This window comes from Taeniopygia guttata, chromosome 2 (assembly GCF_048771995.1).
Source record: "Taeniopygia guttata chromosome 2, bTaeGut7.mat, whole genome shotgun sequence".
Taxonomy (NCBI): Eukaryota; Metazoa; Chordata; class Aves; order Passeriformes; family Estrildidae; genus Taeniopygia; species Taeniopygia guttata.
This window is the reverse complement of record NC_133026.1, coordinates 100,824,003-100,843,871: the sequence shown is the minus strand read 5'-3', so window position 1 is coordinate 100,843,871 and position 19,869 is coordinate 100,824,003. Positions and strand designations below refer to the sequence as shown.

Sequence of the window (19,869 nt, the reverse complement as noted above, 5' to 3'; positions counted from 1 at the left end):
CAGCAGATTTTTCTTTTTAGAAGGGAGTGACTGGACCATCTAGCTGCCATAACAGAAGATGTTAAAACATGAAGCAGCACTACAACAAAATGAAGTAGCAGCCAGCTACATAGTCTTCTGGCATTAATGATGGAACCAGTGGGTTATAAAGAACCTAATTCACTTTTTGCATGTGCAATGAAGTGGAATGACCCTTCTCAAGTGAAAAAAAAATTGCAGTGGCTTAAGACCTGTGTAGCTGAAATCAGAATGATGCTCTTATTTCCACCAGGTCATTCCTGTACTTCTCTGGTTTTCATGTTCCAGGACTCTCATGATGCTTTTCCAGGGCAGTCCTTTTTTTGCCTTTGTTTAAGTAAGCAAACTTTGATTTAGTAAATAATTACTTTGATCAAGTAAACAAACAAACAAAAATTGCATGTCCCAGAATTTTAGGCATTTCATAACCACTGGATTTTACATGGGATCTAGGATCTGGAAGCTGCTCCTCCCACTCAAGGAACAGCTTGCTCAGCAGCAGCTGCTTTCCTTTTAAGAGATTTTGGCAGTTTCTTGGGCAAGCACCAGAAAGATTTCTGTGGTGGCAGTCATTACTGCACTGCAAGTTTGTGTCATCCAAGGGATGCAGAGGCATTTCTTCCTGGGAATCAGGGAGTTAACTCGCCTCCTGTTCCCTGCCTTGGGAATAAGAGCTGGGATGTTAGCCCATAGTAGGAGGGTCTGGATTGAATTCACCAGTGAAGAGGGGGAGATAACATTTTTGTGTGAGAAAGATGCTTGCCAAGAAATTGAGAGGGGAAGGAACATGGGAGAAAGGAAGTAACTCATCAGTGTTTGGGACAGACAACAGCAATTTCAGGATCTGGGTACACATCAGGGTCTTGGATGGATCTTTCTCTACCTACGTCACTCACAGAGAAAGAAAGCAGGAGGAGAAAGTGTTGATGCCTTCATAAGCTTACAAACACTGCCAGAACCTCAAAAGCATCCGGTTTTCTACCAATACAGACTTTCTAAATACCATTATACCACTTCTAGAGAGGAGGAGACTGAAGTCATAGAAAACTTTTAAACATGGGACTAGTCTTCTACCAGCATGAGCCACACTGGGGCAGACACATGTGAGTAGGGGCAAAGAGAAGAGGAGCAGCAGCCCCAGCTGCCATTGCTCCAGACCACTGGAGGACCACAAGTCATGACTTGAAAGCTCTAGAGGAAGGCTGCTGAAAACCAAAGCCACTTGGCTTTGTAGTTCCCAAAACCAAAATAGACTGGTTAGAAAATGTGAGGTACACCATTGCTTCAAAACTTACAATTATTCATTGAATAAAATGATACAAAAGGAAGGAAAAAAATAGAAAAAGAAAGAAAACTTCTGGGATGCAAAGACTTGTTTTCCTTTGTTTTTAATCAGCCATTTGAAAACACTGCAACATGACCAATTCTGCAAAAATGTTTTCCTGACCACAGTGTCTTGCATTCAGACAAACACAAGGATTATGCCAGTTCCTGGAAGAATGAGCGTCAGTGCTTTTTTTAATACCAGAACATGTCTGTTGTTTTTCTCTCTTCTTATCTCCCTAATTTTGGGGATACCTTTTTTGATGTTTTTGTTGTTCATAGGTTCTTTGTTTAAACGAGTACTAGATGTTACTTTTTCCTCTGGTTGTTAATTTTTGTTTGGCTCTTTAGGTTTTTTGACTGTACAATAAAATTGCCCTTAACAACCTCTCTTCTGCTGTTTCAGCCTAAACAACTTCCACTGGGTCATGTTCGTGCTACTGTTTTAAACAGTTTGCTAGTTTGTAGGTAGCTAATTAGTCATTAGTTCTATTCAACAAGAAATTTTTGAGGTCTGGGCTGTAACTTCTTTTAGTGAGAGCTCACACTACACCAGTGTGTATTTGAGAAATTTTCCCAGGTTGGATGAAAGATGGGAATCTAACTTGCTTTCCTGGGCAAATATCTCAGGTACTGTTTCTTACTCTGGTGGTACTGAGTCAAGACAGCAAGTAGACACGTAGTTATGTGGCTTTGAAGTCAATGAGATGTATTACTGTCTGAAAAATGGACAGGTGTCCCTGCCTATGGCACTGAGGCTTGGGACTAGATGATCTTTCAGGACTATTCCAACCCAAGCCGTTCCATGATTCTATGATAATGTAATTCCAGTACGTCTTGCTGAAATTAATTCTGGTGGCATCATGTTTCACATAGACAGTGATGAAAAAATCCCAGACTTCAAGAATTACAAAATCTGGACCAAAGGAAAGGGATAGATGACTAATAGGATACATGAAACATACAGAAATTTTTAAAAACATCACAAAACCCCCAAAAGAATCTATGGAAAGGTGATCGTAAACCACAACACTCTATAAAAGAACTGAATGGAATGGTATAAAACCTTAAAAAATTTGTATCTCCTGTCAATTTGTTGAACTAATTACTATCTGAAATTTGTAAAACTAATTAGAAGCTGCTTTAAACTGAACGTCCTGAGTGCAAACTGTAGTTTTTCCACATCAGGGAGTGCATCCCATGTGCTTATTAAAATACTTTAGTGTATAATGCAGTCTTGTGGAAAGGCAAGGAGCAGCCAGAATCTTTGCAGTATTCTTTAGTGGTTGTCTAAAAAACCCTGCTGTGTTTTGTTTCTCTGCTAAATTATCCTAAAAAAAAAAACCCAAAAAAACCAAAAAACAACAACAAAAAAAACTTAATTAAATCAAAAACATCTCTCTGATGAGCTTCTCTTTTGATCTCTCTCTTTTGATAATGTCTCTCCTGACAGGCTGTGAATACTCTGCTAGCAAGATTTTGTGCTTTCCTCTATTTTCCTCCATGGGGATAACAACTGCTCTACTCCAGGCATTTCCTTGGCCTAGGATTTGGGATCTCTGGAAGTGGGCAAACATCTCCATCCAGCTTATTGGTGTGAGTGCAGGGCTCTGTGTGGAACTAATTAGTGTTATAATGAACACCACAACAGTTTATTGCCAAGAAACATCTAATGACCTGGCAGTAATCTCGCAACAACTAATCAAGATTTTCTTCAATTCCCTTTAGCAATTTTACCTGATAAATTAGTGCAGGGAGAAAAAAAAGCCAAAATAAAACTGTGAGTAGAACAGAGAGGCTCTGATTTAAAATATCTGATGGATGATGCTGTTCTGACTGCTGTTCTGGGGTTATTGTGCACAAACCTTCTCCATAAATTCTAGAACCTTGTATACCAAGAGCAGAGTGGTTATGACTTCTTCTTCATTGGTTTCAGAAGACTAGCCTTAAGCTGATGAGTTTAACTTAAATGTGGTGTGTGGGCTGCAACCCTACTACTAACCTGAGGTTGACAACTTCAGTCCAAATTGGATGTGTATTACCAGGATTGGGTAAAAAATGGAATTACTATTTTCAATTATTTCTGCACATAGCAGGAAAAGCTTAAAAAAAACAAAAAAAAAAGGAAAAATAAAAGAAAAAGGAGATGGATTCAGATGGTTCACAACCAGAGCAGTCCCCTTCCCGTGCCTAGCCCAGCACATGTTGTGTAGGACTAAGCATATGCGCAGCCCCCTGCAGGATGCCGTCTCTCACAGACTGTTTTTCTCACAACAGCAAATATTTACCCTGCAGTACAAGAAAGACAAGGAGCTCCAGCAGGGGGTCCAGCGAAGGGACACAAAGATTATTAGGGCTCTGGAGCATCTCTCTTATGAGAAGAGACTCTGGGCCTCAGAAGAGACTGAAGGGGATCTCATTAATACATATAAGTATCTCAAAGGCGGGTGCCAAAAGGATGGTGTCAGACTCTTTTAAGTCGTTCCCGGTGAAAGGATGAGGAGCAATGGCCATAAACTGAAACACAAGAGGTTTCACCTCAACACGAGGAAGAACTTCACACTGAGGGTGGCAGGGCAGTGGAACAAGCTGTCCAGGGAGGTCATGGAGTCTCCCTCTCTGGAGGCATTCAAACCCCACCTGGATGTGCTCCTGCTTCACCTGCTCCAGGTGACCCTGCCTTGGCAGGAGGGTTGGACCAGATGCTCTCCAGAGCTGCCTTCCATCTCTAACGATTCTGTGCTGCCCCGCTCACCAGCCCGCCCCGGGGCCCAGCCCCGCGCCCGCTCCCGGCCGGGTCTGGCGGCGCCGGGAGCGGGGGGCAGCAGCGGGGCGGGGCCGGCGCATGTGACCGGCGGCGGGGGCGGCCCCGGCGGGGCTGGGCCGCCTCGGCGGGGCAGTGCGGAGCGGCGGCGCGCCGGGGATGCGGAGCGGCCGGGCCCCGGGCAGATGATGGCGATACGCGAGCTGAAAGTGTGTCTGCTTGGCGTGAGTAAGGGCGACCGGGGGGTCGCTTCCCCCTTCCTTTCCTTCCTCTCCCGCCTCGCAGGTGGGGGCTGTGAAGCTGGGGTGCTCACTAAGCCGGGGAACACTTCCAGCCTCGCTGTCCCGCTTCCCGGGGGACGCCGCGTCTGGCGGTCCCGGGCGGGGCGGGGGGCTCGGCCGCAGAAAATTCCTCCACGCCGAAACTTGGCAGCCGCTCACCGGCCTCCGTCGGGCGGGGGGAGGCTTTGGGGCTTGTTGCTTTTGTCTTGTTTCTCAACTTTTTAAAAGTGAGACGGGCGTAGCGGGCTGGGGGAGGCGGTGAGTGGCTCTCTTTTGGGGGTCTCCCCCAGCGCTCCCCAGGCGGGGGGTTGCCGGCGCAGAGCCATCCCCCCGAGGGCGGTGGCCCCGCGGAGTCTCCCTTTGGTGCCAGCACCCCGAAGGTGCCTGTGGGGGGAAGGGGCTTTGCTGCCCACCCTGGGGGCTCGTCACAGGCGGTGGTGGCCACGGCGAGCCCCGTTCCAGCGGTGGGGAGCTGCCCCGAGACAAGCAGCGGCGCTGCCCGCCCCGGGACGCCGTGTCGGATGTCGGATGGCTCCTTCTCCCGGTGCTCAGTCCCGTCTCACCGATGTGCTGCTCGGTGCTTTGTTTAGTTCCTTGCCTGGCTTTATTCAGCAGCGCTTCTTTGACTCGATTCCTTACAGGAACGTCCTTTTTGCCATTCCTTTTTTTTTTTTTTTTTTTCCGCTTTTTTGGCGAACTCGCGCGTGCGTTTCACATCTGGAGCAACAATGTGCTTAGCTCTGCACTTTGGCTGCGCCTGCCCTTCTCTGCCCGGCACCGAGGGAGCTTCCCGGCAAAATGTGCCCACTAAGTTGGCACAAACACTGCTGCAGAGCAGAACAGCCTCTTCTGACAGTAACCAGCAGAGCATCATTCCTCCAGTACACAACTTTCTTTTTAAAAGTCAAACATCTCAAATTACCCGGTGCAAGTTCGGCTGCTTTTAGGCCCACATGTCTCCATAAACACTCAGAGAAGCTGCATGAATGAAGGCATTTTAGAGTGAATTTGCTTTCATGCCATCCAAGTGAGTTGAAGGTTTATAAACCAAACACAAGTAGATGCTCCAGTTCTCTCTGATTTGTGTTGACACTTAGCCCAGCAAGACTGGGTACCTTGCCTTGGAGTAGTTCTTGCCAGGATGCTGTGCCAGGGCACTGGAGAGTTTAACCCAAAGAATTTGGCAGTGACCATTCCACCTTTCTTGGTTAGAATTCCTGCCTTCGACTTTTAAAATGGCATAGTGACAAAAATAAATGTGGTTTGTACAAACATGAGAAGTCTGTGGTAGAATACGTGGATGTCTTGTTTTCTTCTCCAGCAGAAAATGTTGTAATTTTATAGAGATGAAGTGTCTTGTGGTATGAGATTCCTAATGTCCATAATTTATTGATGTTTTGTAACATTAAAACTTACTGGAGGTTTTGTAAGGCAATTATTTCTGTTTTGTTTTGTTTTTTGGGTTTTTTTTAAGACAGGGAAAGAAATCTATAATGCAGCTCTGTGTTACTAGGAGTTTGCAATTACTCTGCAGATTCATTAAAATGATGGGGTGGCAGTGGTAGCACTTAGGGAGATGTGTCTGTAGTTATAGTCACTTAGTAATGAGTGAGATGTTCCTTCTGTTTTAAGAGGTCATAGTCCTAGAAAACCTTCTACTTCTGATCGCAGACATCTCATTTACTGTGGGGATTGATGCTGTTTTCCCAAAAGAGAGGAATCCTTCAGATGAATCCTCTCAACAAGTTTAGACATTTCTAGGGCAGGGAAACTCCATACTTGTCTGTGTGAACTAATGGAGGGATTAGTCTTCTGATCTGCTTGAAAGCTAGATGGCAACTCAAAAATACATTCTCAGATCTACCAAAAGAAATCTTGACAGTTGTATTTTTCAGTAGATCCTGGACCTGGTTAATCTGCATTGTATGTCATAGATCCCTTGATAATCAGTTAAGTCTGGCATGTCCTAGTCCCAAGACAAGTTCTTATCCTTGTTAGAAATCTGGATTAAATTGGTTTGTAAACTCATATCCCTCCCCACTTCTGAACACAGCCCTAGGCTGCACCTCTGAATCAGACAGGAGGATCACTGGCAGTTTCTGGCTTCAAGCTGTGCAGAGGGCCTGGGCTTGGGCTGTTTCTGCCTATTCAGAATTTCCCAGTGGGAAAAAATTGCAGCTGGTGCAACGTTTGCAAAACCGGTTCCTCCATGAGCTCTGAAGCCCCATTTGGCTATAGAGGGTCTAGATGGGAAGATGATGAAGAGAAATAGAGAAACCAGAGCTGTGGTCCACATTGCCAGCCCTACAGGCCAGTGCAGTACTCCAGGGCCAGTGAGCAGCCTGGAGCCATTGCACTGGAGAGGGGGAGTAGTTATTGGCTCCTGGATGTAACCCCACATTGCCAGGAGGGAGCGTCTACTTTTTAGCATTAACCTAACAAAACGGGATTTGGGTGTCTGAATTTCATTTCTTCCTCCTCCAGAGTATCTTGGGGTTTTTAAAACTCTCTGTGGGTGTCATGGGAGCGATTTGGAGCTGCCAGGAGTAGTGCGCTACAAGCTGATGGTTATGGGATTTGTTGCTATTGAAGGAGACACGAGTGAGAGAAAGGCAAAGGGGAAATCTGGGGCAGCAGGAGGGGGAAGGAGTGAGTCACTTTGGAAGGAAGGCTTTGTTGATTGCAGAGCTCTCTGAGAAGGGGTGGTTCCAGCTTGCCAGTGGGCTAGCAGGAGCAGGATGCCTGCCTAATTGTCCAGTGCCTCACAGCCGCAGGTGTAGGAGCTACAGAGGTGCAGTTGAACAGATCTCTTTAGTATGTTGCCATGCAAGTGTCCTCAAGCCTGCTCCTAAACTACTTCCTCCAGTAAATTATTGCTGCTGGGCAGTGAGGTATCTGCATGTGGAAGGTGTTCATCTTCCTGAGTGCAAATGCTTGAGCGCTGCTCCGACTCCTGTCTTGTTACCCTTGACTCTTCCTGGACTCTCAGTCCAGTTTGTTTGTTCCCAGCAGTTGTCCCTGTGTTAGATGCCACATGCTTCTGGGTCTGAGCAAGTTTTAGCTGCAGCTCAGTGTGTGTGTGGTGAAATGAAGAGTAGCTCTCATTTGATTTGCGTGGTGTTTCCATGTGAGCACCTTGTTGAGTGGCTGAAGGAGAAAGAAGTGTAGGGGAGCTGCTGTGTTCCTGAGCCGTGCTTCAGTGCAGCTGCCAGCTTTCCTAATCTGTCTGTGGCTGCTGAGTGCCCTGTGCCTTAGCTCCCAACATTTTCTTTATGTGGGCTGGAGGAGTGATTTACAACTCCCTTCTAAATCCTGACGTAATTGTGTGTGGCAACCACAGAAGAGATTGCCAGGTTTACGACTAAGGCAAAGTTTCTAGTCTTTGTCACTTCCTGAGGAAGCTTTGACAACTCTACAGTCTTTGGGAGGTGGTTTGCTGACTACCATCTAAAGTGACCTCCATTACTTTTTCCTTCTGTTTTTGTTTATTACATTTTTGTATTGTGACTGTGCATCACAGGACCAAAGGAGGTAGGATTGGAAGAGACTCAGAGATCATCCCTTGTCCCTAAAGTCCTTCTTATTCCTGACATATGTTTCCTCTGTCTTTAAAAACTCATGATCTTCTCCCTGGCGTTATGTCCCAGGACTTAAGTGCTTTTACTGTAGGAAGCTTTTCCTGAACATAGTGCCCACATCTTCCCTATGACACTTTTGTTTCTTCATTCTTCTGTTTGTGCCTCTGTTTTCTTGCTCATAAGAAGTCACTTGCTGGCCTGTGTTCTGCTAACATGAAAATGCTGTCTGAAGCTGGTGAGCCTGCATTTGTAAAAGGAGTGACATTTCCTCTGTGGAAATTTCACTATGATACTGAACACGGATCACTGGGAATCTTTTCATTTGTGCTTAAACATTAGTCATAGTCAATGCTTTTTTGGCCTACATGTCCCAGTGCAAATAGGAAAGCTGCTGTTAAAAACAGAACAGCACCCCTGGCTGGACTGGACCAGTTAAGGAGCTTTCTTCTCACCAGGTATGTGCAAGGTGGCCTCCATGGTAAGGTGAGCATCTTGCTCAAAACAGTAACACTGCACAGTGCAGAAGCCATGGGTGCATCAACAGCTGCAGGCTGCAGTGTTGTAGCCTAAAACAGAGAGTAGAAAAAAGGGGGTCATGAAAAGAGGAAAAATGTACTGATGAAATAAATTTGTGCCTTCTATAATTTTGTCCACAAAAGCATCTTGTCTGAGAGAAGAACAGAGACTGACAAGCACTTTTCCCCCCGTGTTAATGGTTCATCATTACCTACTCATTCATTCATATTTTATTATGTAAACAAGTAGCTCTATCATGGGAGAAATTTTGAGTTATGAGCACATGGCTGTCTGTCTTGTGAAGTCACTGGTTTGAAGTGTCCATCATTTCAGCCTTTCCATCAAAGGAGCCCTCTGATCTGTATCTCTTTCCTAGCCAGTTATGTTTTTGCATTGTAGTGAAACATCAAATTACAGGTAAAACTGAATAGTAATTTTAAGTCCCTGGAGAGCTGAAAGACAGACACATGGTTAGCTAAACTGCATATACCTCATTTTCTTGGGAAATATTTTTTCTTGATATTCTTCTTTGGTGAAGAATACTCTGAAAAACACACTTAATGTGAGCACACAGCACTTCCATATTCCATTGCTTTGCATTGCCAATCAAAATAAGGGTACAAGATACTGAAGGAGACTGGTATGGGTGATTTTGTTTTTATCGTGTTTGTCAAAATTGCATAAAAATCCAGTTGTGCGCCAAGCCAGAAAGGCCTGTTCTCTTGTATCAATAAAGTGTATTCAGAAGCCTAAAGCAGCCTTTTCATATTATTTTATAAGATATTTAAATGGCTAAAATCATTTTTTTTGCAATATATACATTAAATATGTAGGTAAAGAATTTATCATAATTTGGAATTCAGGATTTCTTGTTGATCTTGTCCCTGTTTTTTTCCTGATGTATCTACAAGACTTTTTTTCTTTATTAATTTCTTCCAAGGATATTGTGTGGAATTGCTTAGAAGAGTAGACTGGAACATCTTTCTAGGAAAAGGTGATTGTGGAAGCCATACTCTGCTTTCGTTTCCAGCAGCCCAAACTGGATTTCTGAAGAAACAGAAAGAGGAATTTGAAGCAGATTTTAATTTCAGTAGCAGCAAAGACTCAAAGGGGAAGCTTGTTACTGATCATCTGCTGGGTAGCAAAGGAGTAATACCCTGTGGCTGGTGCTTGTTGCTGCACTTCATGGGCTCCCATCAACTGATAACCAGCTCTGAGCTCCCATCCCGTGCTTGTAACTTGCCTATTGAATGAGTCCATGTAGTGACTATCACCCAGGTCTCTCAAATTCTCTTTATACTTAGATTTCCCCAGCCCCTTGCTCTTTTTGATTTCTGGCCAAAAAATAATCGGGAAACTTCTTGGTTTACAGTAGTTCTGGGAAAAAAAAAAACCCACATTTTTTCTTTCTGCTAAAATAAGGAAGTTGAATGGTGATAAATTCATTTTTTTTTCATATAATTGAGTGCAGTTTTAGCCCTACTCAGTGAAGTACTGCCAAGACAGACTATTTGAAGGAGGCAGAAACTTTGCACGCAAACAATACACAGGGAAAAGAAAAAACCCTCTCATTTTCATCAGGTGGTTCCTTCTAACTGGCTTAAGCCATACTAAAAGGCTGTTTTTAATTTGCATTTTAAGTATGTTTTCTGAAACTCTGGTTGATGATAGGACTTGTTTCTAAGGTGATAATTTGGTTTATTGATAGGCTGTGTTGCAGTGCAGTTGAGCTGCCCATGGGCAAAGGCCTTGAGTCTGCCGGGCTTTTGCCTGTGGTGGTGTTTATAAATTACAGTGCCAGTGCATTTTGCTTGTGTTGAGTTGTGTCTGAGCTGGGTGCAGTGTAGGTGCTGCAGACTGCAAGTGCACATACAGGCTGGAGAGATTTATTCTTGACCTGTTCTGTCTAAAATTTCTCAAGGGAATTGCTTGTTGAGAGAAGCATTTACAGGGAGGCTGGAGCCATAACTCAGCTGCTCTTGCTCTTTTGCCTCCCTGCTGCTCCTTCTTGCAAATGCCATTTGCCCAGTCTTCAGGGCTGCTAGACCATCCCAGGACCGCTGTTAGTCATGGATTTCCTGGCCACATCTCTGTTCAGATAAGATCAATACAGGCACATTTTTTTTTCTCATTTCCTGCCCTATGGTTTTGAGGGGAAGGCAGAGGGGCATACTGAAGTGAACACAGCTGGCTTTAGCAGGTTTGCACTGTTAAAGAATGGTTTGAGTTGGAAGGGACATTAAAGACCATCTGGTTCTGACCCTGCTGCCATGGGCAGGGTCACCTTCCACTTGAGCCGCTGCTGTTGACCTCACCTTCCCCACAGTCGGGTGCTGCCTCAGAAAATTGAGTGCAGGGCAAGCAGTTTCTTCTCAGCTTAAGTGGCTCACCAGCCTCCACTGATGTGGGGGCTGGTTTTGGAGCTGTGGTTTCCATGAGGAGGTTTGGAACTTCCTGTGCTCATATTTTTCTCAAAGTGTTTCTGGGGCCAGCCAAGTACCCAACACATGGTTAGAGGTGCCTTCCAAGAGGGCTGGGAAAGGAGGTTGGAAGCTGGGTGGAATTGGTCTACTCACGAGATACCTACAAGTCTTAACTCCATTCAGTGCTAATCACACCTATGGCTTAGATCATCATGCCAATGAGTGGGATCATCCCATGCCTTCAGTGCTTTTCTCCTTGTCATGTCCCCCACTACCTCCTGACTGTAGGCTAAGGGCAGCTCATCTGAATATAACTCTGCAGACGGTGTATGGAGCTGCCGTGGGACATGTGCTACCAAAGTAAACCAAAATAAAAGATGTTTTTATTCTTACAGAGTTGTTTTTCTTCTCACTACATACCTTGTAGAGGCTGGGTAGTGATGTCAAGGTGAAAGGAAATTTTTAAAATTCCATCTCAGTTTGTAAGATGCCGGGAAAGGGACACATTTCAGTTTTCTTCTGAAACATCTTATACGCCCTTTCTGTGAATGCTCGCCGTTTGGAGCACCACTGCCAAAAGACAAATCCAAGCTTTAGAAAGCCGCCAGCAGAGGTGGATGGGAGGCCAGCTGGGAGCACAGCCTTGTGTAAGCACATGCCAGTGGTTGATTTACAGTCTCTGGCCTTGCAGGGCTGTGCTGAAAACTGAACAACGGGCAGTGGAACAAACGCTTTTTATTTTCACCGGGATATTTTTAAACAGAAATTCTGGTTAGTGCATGGGTTTTATATTTTTTGCAGGCGAGGGTAGAGAAGTTAAGATTTTTCACTTTTTGTTTTGGCCAGAGTATGTTCTTATTTGGGCAACATGTGGAAGTGCATGTGCATGAAATCCAGCCACTAAATACTCTCTGTCCCTGAGTTATTGTTTCCTCCTTTGTCAGCAGAGTGACAGGATGCTGCAGACGTCATTGGGTGTCCTGGTTGGACCTCTCAGGGGACTATAGTCCCTGCAGGGGACTATAAAAAGCTGTAAATTATAAATATCAGGCTCTTACAGGAATTCACCTACAATTAGGGGCTCTCTGAAGCAGATTCTCCTTCCCTTTAAAGCCTGTCACAGCAAAAATGAGTTACGAGAAATTCCTAAAGTGGTTTTAATTCTGAAAAAAAAAATTAAAATTTGGGGCCCATTTAATTCTGAAGCAAACAAAACTTAAGTGTTGGTAGGATCTCATGGTTCATCAGGAAAGCTGTGCTTCTGGGCAACAGAATGTGTTTGAAGTCACTTGCATCTCTTTCCATGCTCAATGATGATCTGTGGGGTACAACTGGAAGAGCTTTAACCTTCTCTATCTTATGCTAGTAATCAGTAACTCCAGTACTGCTATTGTGTCAATTCTCCAGCTCTACCTATTTCTTTCTGCGAGGGAATTCAGTGGCAAGAAAGAATCCTTAGGTCAACATCTGGTGTGTGCCAACAGAGAGAAGCTGTACTGGGAATCACCAGACTTGCCAAAAACTGATTGAAAAGATCATTTCCTTGAATATGGTGTGGTATCACATCAAGGCTCAGCTTGACTCTTGAGACTTCAATATTTAGCTACTTAATTTAAGGGGGTAAAAATATGTTATCACTGTGGTCAATAGTTTAGGATTTAGAAGCATTTTACAAATGTAATATTTGAGGTGTTGATAAACGTACAGTCACAATTTTCATTTTGAGCATCTTCTACTATCTGTGGAAGCAAATAATAATTTTGTTTGCTTTAGGCAGTCCCTGTTAATAAAAAAAAAAAAAACAAAAAACCTCAAACCACAAAAAATGAACTTCTTATTGACAGATACACACCACTATAAGCCTCTAAGGGTGCACTTCCACCTTGGTGGATGAATCTCACTGCTGATTAATTCCTGGAGGGATTTAGGAAATGAGAAAGGGAGTATGTTCTTTCTTGAATAGGAAGCACATTATCTATCTTTTTTTTTCTTTTCCTTTGCATACTAAATATAAGTATTTAAGTGCCTATTTTAAGAATCATAATATCAACACTTGAAATACACCTTCTTAAAGCTGATAGGAACAGGAAGCCTCCAAGTACTTTTAGGCCAGAAGTTATTCAGGGTGCATAGTCAATGCTGACTTCAGCCTTTCCAATACTGTGTAGGCAAGCTTCCTTTTAGGATATTAATTTTGTGAATGTGCTACAAACTTGGGGTTTTGTACTACATTATCCCATATGCCAGCAGTTTGCTTTTTTGAATGTTATTGCTCTTGTGGAAAATCTAAGGAAAGTTGAAGTTAGTTTTTGTCTTGGTTTGGTTAAATGTCAGTGAGGGAATTAAACCTTGTCTTCTAGTGTTATGACTCCAGCAGCAGAGTGTAGTTTATGTGAAGAATCTTCAGAATTGATTGTTCTGTCCTTTGGTGTTTATTTTTTCTGCCTTGGATATTTTTTTTTTTTTTTCCTGCGAGTGTGCTTGAAAAGAATTAATGCATGCCAGGGCATTAGACAGTTGGAGCATGTTTTATGTGTCAAAAATGGCATTCGGATAAAACCAGATACCATAAATTTGATTTGAGACTATGTTACTGAAACCCTAATCCGAGTAGCATCCTTAAGACTATGCTTGATTCTGAGCATTTGGGTAATCCCTCTTCAGCAGAGTATCAGGGTGCATCCTTCAGCCTTTGCTGCATGGGCTAATTGAATCCCACGCTTAAAGCTCAGCATATGCTTTAATGCACAGCTGAATGTGCTACTGTGTGCAGAATAAGATAAAATGTTTAGGTAAATTAAGTATTTGAGATTACAATGCTTGTGAGTGTTTCCTGTCATTTGACATTAAAGCCAGATAGAATAGCTGAGGTCTACCTAACTTGTGGCCAGGTTTGGTTTGTCTTCTCCCTTAGGCTGATGTGGAAAAAGGCAGAGAGAAAGTGAACCTTTGACACCATAAATCCAAATTTAAAGAGATTGTCTGAAGGAGAGTGGTAGCCCTGCAGCCTAAAACGTTCTTCTGGAATAGTTTATGACCAAAGAATGATTTAGGTTGGAAGGGACCTTAAGGATCGTCTCATTTCAGCTCCCCTGCCATGGGCAGGGATACATTCCTGTAGACAACATTGCTCAGAGCCTTGAACACTTGCAAGGATGTGCAGATCAGTAGAAAAAGGGGTGTAGATGTTGGCATAGATGAGATTTGGAGGAACAGAGAATAACATAGGAGGAGGTGGAGGACTGAAACTGTGAGACCAAGGCAGAATATGTGGGAGCATTCTAAGGGGACTGGTGAGAAGGAATGAGGAACACAGAGAAGTAAAGTCAGGAGCAAGGGAAAGAAAAGCTGAGTATAATAAAACAGAAAGCTAGACAGAGCCAACCAGCAAAAGGTAGTAGAAATAATAACATGGGTTGAAAAAGCCCCGCCAACCTCTCCCTTGGTTTCAGCCTTCAGTTTCCTTTTAAATTGTTTTAAAACCCTGACTTTATCTTAGTGCTTTTTTCATTTGTGTTTCAAAACACTTTTGGCCAGTGGAGCCTGCAGAATTGTTGCTTGCATTGCTTTAAATTCAGCTGCATCTGTCAACTAGTCAGAAACACTGTCGTAGATGTGACACAGGGAAGCTTTGGTAGGATCTCACTGGCCGGTTAATGTGTCTTCCTCAATCCCCGTGCCTGTTGTTCTGCCGTCTCTGGGATCTGTGGGAACTTCAGAGTTAGTTCCACGTAGTCCCAAACACTCAGGCTGTGGCATTGGAAGTGTTCAGTATCCAGAGTCTGTCTTGAGGGTGACTCCTCATTACCTTCCGTGTGGCTTTTCCTACTTTGGAGGGAAAGATGAAATGCACTCCTTCTACCTCTTTGTTCTTTGAGGAGATGTCTTTAAATGTACCAAACTCCATGGTTTAGCATTCCATTTCAAATGTTCCCAGTGTTTTCAGTTGAGATTTGCAAAGTCTATATACTTTTGACCATTTCTGGTTCTCAGATTTTGAGTGAAGATGAGAAAAAATGGCCAGGTGAATAAAAACTTCCTTCTGCAAGTCAGTTGTAAGTTAGATACTGGTTTCCTAGTTATTTTTGTGATGGAGAGAAGAGGGTGCCTTAACAGTAAGAGCAACAAAACCTGGTTTTCCTTGAGGGCTTCTCCCTAAAAAGTTGAATTTCATGGCACTAGTGTTACCAGCTTTTAGAAGTTGCTGCATTTCATTCCTGATGAAATCAACAGGAGGTGAACACATTCAAGATGTCAACCGCTTAAGGGCTACAGCCTTGCGTGCAGATAGCTTTCGGTTTAGGAACTTCACAGCAGCACACAGTAAATCCACAGATAAAAAACTCAGCCCTGGGTTTTATTATACCATGCTTGCTGTTTTCTCTTCTGTTTACTTGCATGAGTGATAGAGGGGAAAGCACCAGGTGGGTCTTTATATGATGCTGTTTAAAATAATTGGTGATGTTTGCTGTCTTAGGGAAAACTTTACATCCAGACAACAGGTGGAATGAATATGAAATCGCTACTAATTGAGGTTAATTAAAGCTAACAGTTGGGTGAAATATTTCTTAGCACAGATTTAAGTAAACTTTTGATTGTCCATTTCCCATCCTGCATATCAATTCAGGAAATGAAAACCTCCAGTTTCAAAGATTTTAGGCTTCTCCTTCATGTTGCCGCCTAATGTCCACATGGATGCATAGTATCTACATGTAATTTACAGCTAATTGTAAATAACAAATAATGGCAAATTTCTGAAACTCTCAACTTGTCCCCTTCCCCTGATACTCCCTGGAGAAGAAACTTGTTTTATTGTGTCTGGAAGGTTGATGGAGGCAGCTTTCCAAAGACTGGCAAATTGTAAAAGCAGCTTGCATAAAAAGGGTACCAATAGCAGCTGGGCAGCCTTTAGGCTGCTGATAAAGGAGACCAGCTCACACCTTAGATGGTCACCAGAGGCTGCTGATTTTGCAGGTTGTTTTATCAGCTCTGTTGATAAGCAGAGGCAGAGTTTCTGGCAATAAATCCAGGTATGAAATCCTTAGTTCCTGTCCCACCCTTGTGGTGTTTCCTGACCCGCTCAAGGCTGATGGTGTCTGGCTGCCTTTGGCCAGTAGAGACCAGTGGAAGAGTTATTTGCTTCTGGTTGTTGGCAGGTGACATACTCTGTACCAGGGCTCTGCTAATTTGGAGCGAAGATCCTTGGCCATGAGGCTGGTTCCTGTTTGTTAGAGGAAATGTGCATTTTTATAGCTGCTCCCTGAAACTGCCTTCTTCCTCTCTGTTGCCTGTTGCTGCAAGGGAGAAGGGATTGGACTTTCTTGTCTCTAGGACTGAAGTTTTCAACTAGTGTTTTCAACTAGAATTCATAATTTATGTGGCTGTTTTTCTTCTTCTCTGGTATGAAATGCAATAACATGTTGCAGGTGGGACAGTTACAAATTGGGAGGAATATGTCTGAACATTGAATCTTATAGGGCTTCTTGAGCTTGGTTGGACAAATCTGAAGGTAATTGAGCCCTTTTACAGTTTTTCCAGGCAATTGCTTGACAATTTTTATACTAGTGAAATAGCAAGCTGAACACAAGGGCCATTTTGTCAAATGCTGTGGTTGATGGGCATATTTTTGCTTGTATAAGAGCCACTGCCTTCATTTAATAAAAGAAAATTACTGTTGGTGCTTGTTGACAATCTGCAATGTGAAATTTTAGTGTTTGGATTGGATTATCAATTTCAGACCGGTTGGAAGATTTTTAATATCTTCTATGGTGGGACAGGAACATAAATGATTTTGTTTTCATATTTACTAGGTGGCATTAACAAGCCTGTATTTCTAAGTCATGACCCCTAATGATAGAATTTGACAGTGAAAAAAGAGGTGGGGTGTTGGAGTATGAACAGCAACTTGTATCAAACAGCAATTCAAGTCAAATATTATCTCCTCATCATACCAGTATTTTGAAAGTTGTAGTTGTTACAATATATGTGGGGAAGGTTCACTTAGGAAAAGAATTTTGTTTGGAAAGAACTACACAGAATTTTTTATCCTATTTTTTGCTGGGAAATTGTACTTGAAAACAACATTTGTCAGGATGCTGTTGCTTAATGTGTTTACTTAACTGTGAAAACCTCAGGTTATTTATGCATGTAGTCTGTAAACTAAATTTAGTTTCTCTGATCGCTGCATTGCACAATGGTGATGAAGGATATTTAACCAAATTGTTATGCTGGTGTGTGTGCATATGGCCAATAGAGATAAAACCCCTGCAATCAATACTTATTATCACTGACAATGTGAGGTACAGTGACTTGTATGTTACTTCTCTTACCTAATTTTTCAACTTCAGGGACAATTATGAGGATTTCTAAGTAGATGCTATTCACACATTTTTTACTGTATCTTTAAATAGGAATTTCTCTGCAGGTACATCAAGTGAATTTTTGTGATTGCATGTGTTTTGAGATCGAGCAGGTAAGAAAGGGATGGCAGCATGCAGGTGGTTAAAGTCTCCCAAATTTGTCTAGAAAATTAATTCTGACCATTGGAATTGTCAAAATTCAGGTATTACTATCAATAAAATTGCATAGGCGTTGAAGCAGTACTTGCAGTATTGATTTATTTTAGCTTTATTTAGCTTCTCTCTGTTTGAGGTTTGATTTGCTGGAGTGATCTGTGAAGTTGGCTTTTAGTTTATATTTCATTGGTGTAGGGAGTGTGACCAGTGGTAAACTAGGGCCCATTTTTCATCCTCACCTGAAAAATGAAATGGCGAGCATTGGAGAGGTTGTACTTAAGTGTCTGTGGAGGAGCTCAGATGGGAAATCAGCAAGCTGGCAGCAGGGAGATGTCATTAGGGTGAGCTGGGGTGGTAGGAGAGCATGCTGTGCTTTGAGGTCTCTGAGGGAAGCTGTGAATGCCCCATCCCTGAAAGTGTTCAGGACCAGGCTGGATGGGACTTTGAGCAGCTTGATCTAGTGTCCCTGTCCATGGCAAGGGGGATGGAAACTGATGATCTTGAAGGTCCCTTTCATCCCAAACTGTTCTGTAATTCTATGATTCAGTAACATACTTCTCACTTACATGGCTCCTGTCAGGGTGAGTTTAGTGGGTTTATCTTCTGGTCTGTTTATACCATGGTCAGGAGGATCCTGTGATCCAGTGGTGAGTAAAAGGCAATTAGAGGTATGATTCTTGTTTGAAGATAGCGACTCCATGAAGTCCCACAGCTACAGTCTCCTAAAAGTTAACCCAAAAATTTCCCCTCTGAAGCATACAACGCTGTTGATACTGTGCAGGTTTGGGTGGGGGTTTTGTGGGGTTTTTCCTTTCTTTGTTCATTAATACAATAAATTAATTGTGGGATAGGGGCATTCCTTTGAAGCTGCCTTTGCCACATTCACACTATCTGATCTGATCACTGATCAGGTATTGCCACTCAGGGCTCCTCAAGGTGGTACCAGCAGTGGGAGATGCCTGTGATTCCAAGGGAAGGTGCTCAGGCACTCTTCTTTCCCTCTCAGTCCGTCTCACCTTTCTAGTTCTTGTAAGTTCACCCTGCTGTCCTCTTTCCCTCCTTCCCCAGTCAGCTCCCAGCTGACTCGAGCACTTGAGTCAGCATCCCTTCCTCCTTCCCTGCACTCCGAGGATGCCGAGCGGACCCGGTTCCCCATCCCGCAGCCCCGGGAGTCACCAGGTGGTGCTATTGCCCAGCGCAATGCCCGCCCGCCCCGCCACGGGGCTTCGATGTCTCTGCATTTGTGATGGAGCTTGCTTTGGTGGGCAGCTGGCTCAGCTAGTGCCAGGCGTTTTGTTTCTTGCCCCGGGTTCAGTTTTATGGGCGCAAAGTTGTTTCCTGTGACTTAATCAGCCAGCGCCTTGTTTGACAGTGAGGTCCCCCCAAAGGCTGGAATGCTTCTGCACAGTTTGTGACCACCCTGTTGTACTCAAAAGCTGCTTCACTGTAGTGTGAAGCGTAAGCAAGTCTCATTACGGATGTCCTAAGGCTTTGTACTGTTGGGTCCCCCGTGCAATCCAGTGGGAGGGATTTTTGCTCATTCATTGGCATGTGCTGCTCATCCAGAGGAGATTTGTGTGTGTGTGACCCTTCAAAGGTGCTCCTCTTCTTTCTCCTTTCATCCTCTCATCTTATGAGCCAGCCAGATTGATACCACCTTATTTGCAGCTGGTTTTTATAGAGATCATGCTCTTACTTGAAACTGTAGAGACAGTTCAAAACTGTCAAAATGGAGTTGAGCATCTTAAATTAATAGCCAGTGCCCCCAAAAGCCACAATTCGAGCTGAAGGAATGCAAATAAAGACCAAGTTCCTTCTTCCTTTTCACCAGGCTAAGCAATTCTCTCTCTACAGCCACCCATACCACATGCTGACAAGGGCATAAGAAATTGATTGAGATTCTGCTCTTTGATTTCAATTTAAAATCCCAGATTTCTCTTGGCAGTTCAGTTGCTGTTCTGAATTTGATAACTTATGTGCAAAGGGGAAGGAAAGGTGTAAGAAAAGACACAGAGAATTAGCTGGAAATTTGATGTGGGGAAGCAGTTTCTAAATAATATTAGCAACAGTCAAAGGCTGTTATCTTTGCTGTCCACGCTCATGGTAGCAAACCACTGTGGTTAGCTTGCTCTTTGTATCATAAGATGCAGCGATTAAGTATAAACAGTGGGATTAAAATATGGATTTGGGTTTTGGGTTAATTTTTGTTTGTTTAGGTTTTTTTTTTTTTTGACCAGAGTTGGTGAGCTCTAAAAATTGTGAAGCAGAAGTAAGTTGGCTGTAATGTTAATTTTATTCCTGAAGAATAGCTGTTATCCCTTTCCCTCCACAGCCCCCTTTCTCATAAATCAAGATCACTTTATATTCCTGTGTCAGCTTCATAGACAAAGGAGTTGGCAGGATGCAGAAGAGCAGCACAATTTGTAAGTCCTGGGAGAGTAAATGTGCAGC

General features: G+C 43.4%; 1 protein-coding gene across 1 annotated transcript in view; it reads left to right on the top strand.

The window, feature by feature from the left end:
• The first annotated feature begins 4,187 nt into the window (after window positions 1–4,187).
• Window positions 4,188–19,869, top strand: part of RAB31 (RAB31, member RAS oncogene family) — a 60,689-nt gene continuing 45,007 nt past the window's right edge. Inside the window, exon 1 of the mRNA XM_002190127.7 lies at window positions 4,188–4,329. Coding sequence (XP_002190163.2) covers window positions 4,291–4,329 — 39 coding nt within the window. The 5' untranslated portion in view covers window positions 4,188–4,290. The remainder of the gene's footprint in view (window positions 4,330–19,869) is intronic.